This window comes from Bos taurus, unplaced genomic scaffold (assembly GCF_002263795.3).
Source record: "Bos taurus isolate L1 Dominette 01449 registration number 42190680 breed Hereford unplaced genomic scaffold, ARS-UCD2.0 ScbfJmS_2445, whole genome shotgun sequence".
Lineage (NCBI taxonomy): Eukaryota > Metazoa > Chordata > Mammalia > Artiodactyla > Bovidae > Bos > Bos taurus.
In genome coordinates this window covers 143-10,851 of record NW_020192286.1, presented here as the reverse complement: position 1 = coordinate 10,851, position 10,709 = coordinate 143, and the positions used below count along the sequence as shown (strand labels likewise).

General features: G+C 40.0%; 1 protein-coding gene across 5 annotated transcripts; it reads right to left on the bottom strand.

Moving 5' to 3' along the window:
• Positions 1 to 4,233: 4,233 nt before the first annotated feature.
• On the bottom strand, positions 4,234 to 9,962 carry LOC112441488 (P antigen family member 3-like). 5 transcript variants are annotated; one of them, XM_024989264.2, is made up of 5 exons: positions 9,837 to 9,961; positions 8,848 to 8,927; positions 8,236 to 8,374; positions 7,707 to 7,832; positions 4,234 to 4,340 (listed from the first exon to the last, which is right to left on the bottom strand). In XM_024989264.2, the coding sequence occupies exons 2-5, from the start codon at positions 8,917 to 8,919 to the stop codon at positions 4,318 to 4,320; spliced, it is 360 nt and encodes a 119-aa protein (XP_024845032.1). In that variant the 5' UTR covers positions 8,920 to 8,927; positions 9,837 to 9,961; the 3' UTR covers positions 4,234 to 4,317. The 5 variants fall into 5 exon arrangements, with proteins under 5 accessions (XP_024845032.1, XP_059740495.1, XP_059740496.1 ...); XM_059884512.1 differs by lacking the exon at positions 4,234 to 4,340 and adding an exon at positions 4,782 to 5,051 and having other exon boundaries at positions 9,837 to 9,962; XM_059884513.1 differs by lacking the exon at positions 4,234 to 4,340 and adding an exon at positions 5,069 to 5,984 and having other exon boundaries at positions 9,837 to 9,962.
• Positions 9,963 to 10,709: the final 747 nt, after the last annotated feature.

Below are 10,709 nucleotides of genomic sequence, written 5' to 3'. Positions count from 1 at the left end.
GTGGTGCTAGAGATGAGCCTTGAGAATCCCTTGGACAGCAAGGAGAACAAACCTGCCAATCCTAAAGGAAATGAACTCTGAATAGTCACTGGAAGGATTGATGCTGAAGCTGAAATACTTTGGCCACCAGATGCGAATAGCTGACTCACTGAAAAGGACCCTGATGCAAAAAGATTGAAGGCAGGAGGAGAAGGGGGCGACAGAGGGTGAGATGATAAGATAGCATCACCAACCAATGGAAATTAATTTGATCAAACTCAGGGAGATAGTGGAGGACAGAGGGGCCTGGCATGCTGCAGGCCATGGGTAGTAAATAGTTGGACACGACTGAGCGACTGAACAACCACCACCACCTCCACCTTACCTTTGAGCTTCCCTAAGCTTCCAGAGCCCCACTCTCAGCAGGACTAAGAAGCTTTCTGTGTCTGTCAGTGGTAAAGGCTGAGACTTAAGTCTTCACACACTCAGTGCCCCCTGCTTAGGCGATGATGGGTCCTTAGAATGCTCATCACTCCCTCCCAGAGCTCAGACCAGGAAGCCTTCTCACAACAGTAATATGGAGCACCTACCGTGGTACAGAAATGGGAGTTGGAGCTGTTTACCCCTTCTCCATGTGCTTTCTCCCTTTACATTCATTTCCACATTTCTTCTTGAGTCACTGAATCCAACTCCGCTCATCCCCACCTGGTAACTGTAACAAGCTGCACCTGTATCTCTATCAGGGCGGGTGCACGTACCCCCCGCACTATGTATTTTCCTTCTCTCCCTTCAGAATCTCTAGACTCCCAGACACCACCCTCAAAAGGGGCAGTGATGCAGGGGAGGTTGTGACTCTCATCCACAGCCTGGGTCAAAGCACAGCTGTGTTATATATAACCTCTTTCACTCTTAGAATGAACCTTATCTTCTAGCTTTCCTCCTGCTTCTTGGCCACCCTGCTCACCGTTTGGCTTTGCTTTTCCCTTAGGTCCATTCCCTGTGTTTCTCCTTTGCACTTCTTTTCTGTTTATGTGTCTGTCTGGCCCACCAGTGTGATATTCCCATCATCCACCTCACATCACTGGTCTTGTTATTTCAAGCATTGCAGACACGTCCTGAGACATGCTAGTAATCAATGTGTGTGTACTCAATGATGGAATATTTTTAATGAGTGACAGGAAAAGGATCTCCTCCATGTAGGAGTCAGTATATAGGTGTCATATTTGTAGCATCATACATAAAGCCTTGTGTCTTGTTCCAAAAAACACTGTAGGAGTGTGACTCTGTCTTGGTGCCCTGGTGCCCCTGCATGTCCCCACTTAGGCTACGTAGGCAAGGCTAAACTGCAGGCTGGCTTGAACCTTGTCAGAGAACCCCCTGATTGCTCTTGCAGCAAGGGGAGATAAGCAGCCTGATGAAGAGCTGCTATGAGGCCATTTCTCACCTGCCTCCTCATCCAGCTGGAGGTGACACAAAGTTGTTCCTCATCCACCTCTGGTTTCAGTTGAACATAGGATGGTCTCCCTAGCCCCAGCTGAGAGTACAGCTGTGAACTACAGAGCTGCTCAGTGCCATAGGGCACAACTGTGGGCTCCTTCCTGGCAGAGACCCACCACCTGTAGTGCCTGTTACTGAGCCCTTCCAATTCAGTGTCAAACCGCAGGACTAGGGACAAGGCAACTGACACCAGGGTCATATTGCTTCTGCACTGTCTGTAAGGTAGAATCTGAATCCATTCGGGTTCATTGTCTCCTTACTGGCCAAGCCCGTAGAAGGTGACAAGCCTAACAACTGCAGTGGTGCCCTGAGGCCCTGTAGCTCCTGCGCTGCGACTTAGGGACTGGCTGCCTGACTACGTGACAGAGTCTGGTGTTGAGTTGTGTGATGTTGCGTGACCAGAATACTGGCTTATTTTGTCATCACACACAGCAAGGAGCATGGTTTTCACTACATGCTATGACTTAGGGTAGCCTTGTCAGTCCTCGTTAACAAACCAACCTTAGAATGGATGCCATGTCTGATACCAGCTATTGAATCTGCTATTGAATCAATATATTTACTTAGACAAAATATGTTTCTCAAGTCCAGTTCATTTTAAAAGTTAACCTTATATCCTACTTGAAATTCAAAATCTGTATCACTTGTGAGAGAATTGTAAAGGTAAATGTTTAAATGAAAAAATGGAGTAGAATAAGCCAAATCCTTTTGCAATGTAATGCCTACTTCACGTTATCTTGTTTATTCTTCATAACAAATATTTACTGTAAACTCGTAATTTCCACTTTAGAACTGGAGAAACAGATCCAAAGGATGTAAATACCTTTCTCACCTTCACTCAGTATGTGTCAGAGCCAGTACTGATACTCTGAGTTATGTCACGTGCTGTGCTTAGTCGCTCAGTCGTGTCTGACTCTTTGTGACCCCATGGACTGTAGTCCGTCAGGCACTTCTATCCATGGGGATTCTTCAGGCAAGAATACTGGAGTGGGTTGCCGTGGCCTCCTCCAGGAGGTCTTCCCAACACAGGAATCAAACCCAGGTCTCCAGCACTGCAGGTGGATTCTTTACTGTCTGAGCCACCAGGGAAGCCCAGTTATGTCATGTCATAGCCAATAAGGAGACAGAGCAGATAAGACTCAAGTCATTTTGTCTCACGAAGTTCCCCTCATTCCTTTCCCTTTTCTTCTAGCTAGGATCTAATCTTGTCAGAGAGCTCCATGACTAGGGGCTTTGTCACATACTTTTTGGTAAAGTTGGGATACTCTTATTTAAGTCTTGTGGTAGATTTGAACCTCCCATTTTCAATCCTTTTGGACCTAGATTTTCATACCTTTGTAAGGGCACAACAGCTGCTGTTTATAATCCCGTTATTCGCTAAGCAGAGTGAAGTCTGAATAGGTCCTTTGTTGCAGAAATATATTTTTTTGGTGCATGACGATGCAGATGGGGGCTCAGAGATGTAAGCGTTGTTATTGTATTAATAATAAGGATATAAGGGAGGAATCAGACAGCTGGAGGACTTCCCCGTAGCTCAAACGGTAAAGAATCTGCAGGAGACCAGGTTTCGATCCCTGGGCTGGGAAGATCCTCGGGAGAAGGGAATGGCAATCCACTCCAGTATTCTTGCCTGGAGAATTCCATGGACAGAGAAGCCTGGTAGGCTACAGTTCATGGGGTCACAAAGAGTTGGACACGACTAAGTGATTCACACATACATACATACACACACACACACACACACACACACACACACACACACACTCACAGACAACTGGAGGGCTTCTGAGATCTGGTGACTATCAAGCCAATGGAGGATGTCATGGAGAAGAAAAGATGTTTGTGGCTGTTCTCTCCCTGCACCCAAAAACCGTTGGAAGGCAAGTCAGAAATGTGTGAAAGATATGCTGTGCCATTTGCCATGCAATTTGACAGCAGTTCTTTTCCTGTCTCCCTACAACCTTTGACAATGGCTTTGGCATTCCATTTCTCTATATATTAAGTTTTTAAAAATGTTTCTCTGTCAATGATTTCATCAGGGACACCGTATGAGATTTGGGTGGCACATTTTGTAAACCCATTTATTCAAGAGAAGACCAAAGGCTTTTATGAATTTTTTATGTGTGCGTATATATATAGTATATGCATGAACATGTAGATTACACCTAAAGAATATGTTATGACCCAATTTTTTTAACCCTAGAAATGCAAGGGTGGTTTACATGTATAAGGTTACCAATGCAATTCACCACATTAATAGAAAAATGGAGGGAAAACAATTCTATGATCATCACAATTGATGCAGTATAAGTGTTTGATGAAAATTAATCTATATTCAAGACAGCAAACTAGGAATAGAATGGAACTTACTCTGATAAAGTATATCTACAAAAAAGCAACGTAAACAGGTTGAAATGGAGAAGATTTTTCATTTCCTATTGGGAAAAATGCCGTTTATCCCCTGCTTTAGTCAAGACTATTCTGGCCACGTTTGTTCAATGGTGCAAAATGAGGACAGGTTTAAGGTTTAAGCCAGTAGAAACTGTTGATATTCAAATATAATAGTATATTTTGAAAAGCAAAAATAATCTAGATCTAAATTTGTGGAATTAATATGCATATTTAGAGGAATTGTTGGACAGAAAATCTATATATAGACATTCTATCTCTACAGACAGCCTCAACTAGACAATAAAAATCACAAACCATGAATTTTCAATAACATTAAATACCCGGGGATAAATTTAACAAAAAATGTGCAAGTAGAAAACAAAACTTTATTGACCGAACTTTAATAGTCAAATACACAATATAAGAACAGCATAGATGGTTTATCTTCTTTCAAGCAAATGGCTGCCCTTCACCTATAATATAAACATTAAAAAAGTTACTTAGCAGAACTTTATTTCGATGACAGGAGAGGTATACAAAGTTCACTGCAGTTGTAGTTTTATAAAATGGACTAAAACGGGAACACTAAGGGCGACCTTTGGCTTACCTTCAGTTAATCCTCTCTAGAGATTTTATAGACTTCTCAGGCATGTTACCAGTATTTTTAAAAACACACTACTCTTGCTAGTTATACAAGAAAAGGACACTGAGTTCAGACAAATGAAATCAATGGAACCTATCAGAAGGTAGTTTTCAGTAGAAGGCAAAACTGTTTTATAATACACAGTTTTATATTATATATAAACTTAATATAGAGATATTATATTATATATATTGTATATTATATATATATATATTATATATAAAACTTAATATAGAGAGAAATGGAATGCCAAAGCCATTGTTAAAGGTTGTAGGGAGACAGGAAAAGAACTGCTGTCAAATTGCATGGCAAATGGCACAGCGTATCTTTCACACATTTCTGACTTGCCTTCCAAGGTTTTTTGGGTGCAGGGAGAGAACAGCCATAAACATCTTTTCTTCTCCATGATGTCCTCCATTGGCTTGATAGTCACCAGATCTCAGAAGCCCTCCAGTTGTCTGTGAGTGTGTGTGTGTGTGTGTGTGTGTGTGAATCACTGAATTTTACACATTCAGTAAAATATCTAACAACAAAAAGCACCCTAAGGAGAACAAAATACACAAAAACTGAAACAAAAAATCCCAACAAAGTATCATTTAAATGCATTGGTTTGAAATAATATTCCCGAATATAGGATAGCTAAACAGTTGTTATCTCTGTTACTGCTTAAGTGAAGTAAATAAAAAGGCCAGTATTACATTTGTTTCTTCTCTACTGTGGAAAACTGAAGAAATTTTCATTTGTTCTACTTTATCCCTGATATGGTTGTTTTAAGTCGGTTAAACATTTGTCCCCTTTTTTACCTGGGGCCCTCATGTAATTCTAAATGTTTTTTTTTTCACCCTGGGAAGCATTCCAATTGGTATAATAAATTATATGTGACACTAATTTTAAGTCATTACTATCACTGGCGACATGGTGACATCAAAATGTGAAGCAGAAATAGGACTGTTTCTCACAGCCACACCAAAAAAAAAAAAAAAAAAGAAAGAAAAAAAGGAGAGAAGAAAAGGGAGAGCAAGAGGGAGTATGAGAGAGAGAGAAAAGCAAGTAGGAAGAGAGAAAGAAAATCTGGAAAAGCAGATTTTTTTGTTTCTAAATGATAATGGCTTTTGAGGGAAAACTCTGACCAATTTCAAAAGTTCATCCATGGTATTTGTGATGTTTAGTTATTTAGTTACTGTGGGGTATGTTAAATAATATTTGTTTTTCTACCCTACTAGCCATTTCATCAATATTCTGAAAATATTTGAGTTCCAGATTATACTCTGTCTTAATTCTGTAATATACTAACTGTTAGTGTCTTGTTCATATTTCTAATTATGTGTACTTGGGCTTTGTCCATTTGCTTCACAATGATGTAAACTAGAGGAATGGACTGGCAGTTTGGGGTTGGCAGATACAAACCATTACATTCAGAATGGATAAACAACAAGGTCCTACTATACAGCACAGGGAACTAATGTCCAGTCTCCTGTGATAAATCACAACGGAAAAGAATATTAAAAAATGTGTGTGTGTATATATATATATTAAAATTATGTAAACTAGCACATTGTCTTTATTAGTTGAGTTTATGTTCCTCTTCCTAACAATTCATACCTGTCTTTTAATAAATATCTTTTTCTTTTTCCCTTAGGTTTATTCTGTTGCTCTTTTTCTTACCTTTTATGTTGGATGTAGGATTTTATATTTATGTACCTTGTAATTTAAGTATTTTTCTTTTTAAATACCACACATATTTAGGGCTAAGATTTTTCTATGAGAACATTTTAACCATGTTCTGTAGATACTTGAAAGTCGTCTGCAAGTTGTATTTTCATCTAATTGTTCAAATGGAATGGAAAAAAATGTAAAGTCAAAATATTTGGAAGGCTAATACACAGTAAATTCTTCCCTAACTATGAAGTTCCTCCTTTAAAATCAGAATCATGCAATTTATTGTCAGTAAGTTGGAAAACAGGTATGTGAAAGATACTAAGTTGATTACGCAGGAAGAACTAGTTACAATTTTTGGCCTTCAAGACTTTTTAAACTCATGTATCAAAGAGGAAAAATAACATACTTGATACGGTTAGAGATGATTATATCATGAGGCTCAGATTTTTATTAGTTCTTTAAGAGTGAGAGTGGGGTATATGGCAAAACCTTCATAGTATTGTAAAGTAATCATCCTCCAATTAAAATAAGCAACCTCCCGCACCCCTCAAAAAAAAGACCAAACGTGGGGGCAGGTAGTGTGCTTAGCATACGTATCTTACTCACACCTGCCTTGAATATCACTGACTAAATGCACTCTCTCAACTTGATCAGCCACAGAAACAGGAAACTAGACTATCTTTGGCCATTTTATTATTCAGTCATTTCATGCTTCCCTGGGGAAAGGATTTAAAATGCAACTATTTTTTAAAGAGCTAGAGAATTCAGAATTTGAGAGAATTTAACATACGTCAAGCAGAATGTTGGCTCATTTTCTTTTATAAAAAATTAATTAATTGATTTTAATTGGAGACTAATTACAATATTCTGGTGGGTTTTGCCATACATTGACATGAATCAGCCACAGGTGTACATGTGTCCCCCGTCAGAAAATGAAATCTCAATCCCCCTGTTATAATTTGACGCAAGATGACATTTTATGATAAATACATCATACAAAACAGAGTATTCTTGTATGCATTCCATCAAAGAGAATTAGAGAATGCAAAAATTAGCATTGAAAAATCAGCATCTGCGTGTATCTGTTCTGAATTCACAACTTATATGAGTAAAGTTGAGTTTAGCAGTTAAGGGATTTCACAGAATCACACACATTATGCTAAAGCTGGTACTAGAACCTACTTGGATGCCTAAGCATATTTCATATAAACTGATATTTATTACAAATGCATTCCATATTTGCTACAAGCAGAAATTATAAAAGAACCCGAAAATTATTAGCTGTTGCTTAAAGTACTTATACTCGAGAGAAGAAAACGGTTTCCCTATTTTCAATTCGATATGGCTTTGATCCTGTCTGTTTCTTTATTTGAAAGTCTGTAAGTCAGGCATTCAGGCATCTGGGGTCCGAACTACCTTTCAAAGAATATGTGAACTCTGTTATTAAAATAATAGTAATGTTCCCTCTATATTAGTAAAGATATAATATTCTGAAAAACAGAAACCACATAAGTTACTTTCTGAATGGATGACATACCTGCTTCTGGCATTTCACCAGGCTCTGTATTTGATGCAAACTCCTCCCTGACATCGGGACCATCTCCACCTTCACCCCCAGTCTTTGCCAGAGCCAATTGCTGGAGATCAGCTTCCAGGCCAGAATCTTTAAAAAAACGCATCAATTCAGCTGTAAAGCATACAATATAAACAAGGGAATGATGATCTTCATTCCCTCGGTGTTATGAATTAAAAGCCTTAGGTTAGTATGCTAAAAATGTGATGAATAAGAACCTCAGGAGCATTATTCCGGGAATGTTTTGCTGGAGAAAAAGGAAAGCAGAATTTTCCGATTGTTATTACCATTTTCCTTTTCCAGGGTTGTCCTCAGACAACTTAGTTGCCCCCTTCTCTTTGTCTTGAAAACAAGGGAAAATTTGAGCGACCACACTGACCTGCAAACTATACTCTCCTCAGGTTTTTAGGAACTGTCTGAAGTCCTTTTCTAATGTTTCCTTTCCTCTTCTTACTGGTTATGTCTTAAGGCATGACGCACAGATACACTTTACCTTCAAAGGGATCCTTCTCCTCTTCTTCATCACGATTCACTGGATCCTCTCCATGTACTTCCTCCTTTCTAGGTGTGATATCCTGACTCTCAGCTGGCGGTTTCTCTTGTTGAGGCTGCTCAACACTGGGCTGCTGGTCCTAGGAGAGAGTGCACGCAAAGAAAAACTTTTGTTGTTAATACATCTAATAGCATAAATATACATAATACATAGATATATCTGAGCATAAGTAAACCTAACAACATTTTCCCAACACAATTCTATGTACTTACTTTTAATAAAGTTACTCTTCCCACAGAGAAGTCAGCTCCCATAAGAGTTACCCAGGAAGACTTTGGAAGTTACTTAAATCTATGTTGGGATGGAAGTATGCAGCCTGTTGTTAATAAGCAGGAGGAGGGAGTCACTGGGCACATTTCCAGGGAATTTAACAGTATAATCATCCAGGCAACACTGGACTATAATATATCTGGATCAATGTTCCTTCCTAAGACAAAGTATCACCCTTTATCAGCATGGAAGACCTTTATCACCACATGTGTACTACTTAACATGATTTTCTCAAAAATAAACTTGTGCTAATAGAAAACATCAAATGGTAAGGTTACTCACAACCACAGGTTCATCCACCTGGGAGCAATCTTGCTTTGTAGGTCCCAATGTTGATGCCACTTGCCCACTCATATTTCTCCCTGAAAGCAGAATATTGTGATTTAGAAAATGTATTTAAGAGTACAGCTATATTTGATCACTTTTATGACCTTATGTTGACTTTTTTTTTTTTAATGTTAACATACTTTCAAAAGAAAACTCTGGTTAAGTATGAGTGTACATGCATTTCAATTACACCAAATACAGTCGCTTGCAAAGCCATTTGTGTCTTTGTGAAGCTGGCAGAGAAATCACCTTAAGGTACACAAGAAGGCTGAATTTTTGTGAGGACGTTTGATTTCACAACAGACTTCTCCATCATGAAGATCTTTAGTGAAATACTCCTAGGAATTCAAAAGCTCAGGACTATTGCTCATGTCACACTCCTATTCACCAGACCTATTTTCCCCAACTCCCTTGGAATTCAGTTGGAACACGAAGAAAGGCTCAGTCTTTTACAGCCTGACTATGGCGATTTTTCTCAGTGTCTGGGGCTGAGGTGAGGCTGCATACAGAGCAACCGGTCCACTTCTCTCTTGGCACCTTACCACAAAACCCGCAATACAGTCACAACCCCACTGCGGTCCGGTTTCTAGGCCTTTCCTTAATCGCCCACCCCAACCCCTGCCCAGGTCCCACTGCCGGCCCCAGATTCTTGTGCTCTGTCGTCAGTTCCAGGGCCCCAATGAACTAAATATCTCAAATAGCACCCCCAAGTCTCCCCCAACCATCATCCTACCCCCTGCCCTCCTCTGCCCACTGCCCTTTCCTCTCCGCCATCAAGGCAAGAACTATGGCGTCGCGACACTTGTGAGGAGAAAGATGACTACCTTGAGGCCTTCCTCCTCAACGGCCCTTAGATCGCACTGCCCAACCCGCGCGAAACTCGCTGGCTCCCCCTCACACGCACACACACTTAAACTCCAGACAGGACAGACCTGTGAACCTACCTGGTGAGTCTCAAGTAGTGAGAAAGAACCGGGACTGAATAAACAGACCCGTCTCAGGCCCAACGCTCCTCACAGAACGCTCAGGAAGGCGTATGCGCACCAAGGCGCATGCGCAGCAACGGATGCACACCCACACACTGCGCATGCTCACTGAGTTGGGCCTGTGCAGCGCAGGTTGCAGTTTTCCTGCCATTGAGGTAGAGTCCCTAGAACCGCAGGGTCTCTGGAGGATGAGAAAGGGGCTTGAAGGCTATATTTTTTTCCTTCCAGTGCAGTCGTTTCTTATGCATCCACAACCTGTGGTGATAGGTAGTCCCAGTTACCCTTAGTGGAGAATGTGTCTCAGAAAGACAGTCATGACAAAAATAGATATTGTGTTTTTTTCATTCATTTTTCTTTATTCTGCTCTTCAGCAGTTATTTCCACCATTCTGTCTTCCAACTCAACTTTATTTGTTCTCCTGCTGCAGTGAGTCTCTATATTTGATTTCTTCTAGTGTATTTTTCATTTCAAGTTATTGTGTTTTCAACTTTATTTGTTTGTGCCTTATTTCTTCTAAATCTTTGTCAAACATTTCTTGTATTTTTTTAAATCCATGCCTCCATTGTATTTTCAAGATTTTGGATCATCTTTAATATCCTTACTCTAAATTATTTTCCAGGTAGTTTCCCTATTTCCTCTTCATTTATGTGGTCTTTTAGGTTTTTTTACCTTGCTCTTTTGTCTGTAACATATTTTTTGTCATATCATTGTTTTTGTTAGGCGGAACTGTGTTCTTCTCTCGCTGATTGATTGGCCTGAGAATTTTAGCACTGGAGTTTGCAGGCAGTTAAGTAGGGCCAGGACCAGGTGTTTAGATGTGGCCCTCCAGGA

What these genes read in the sequence shown, in the direction of transcription:
- LOC112441488 (XM_059884512.1), bottom strand. Translation starts at nt 8,919, where the DNA reads ATGAGTGGGCAAGTGGCATCAACATTGGGACCTACAAAGCAAGATTGC. An exon ending in AGGTGGATGAACCTGTGGTT is followed by an intron (nt 8,375 to 8,847) that starts GTGAGTAACCTT and finishes ACTCTCTCCTAG; the next exon opens with GACCAGCAGCCCAGTGTTGA. An exon ending in GGAGAAGGATCCCTTTGAAG is followed by an intron (nt 7,833 to 8,235) that starts GTAAAGTGTATC and finishes GTTTTTTTAAAG; the next exon opens with ATTCTGGCCTGGAAGCTGAT.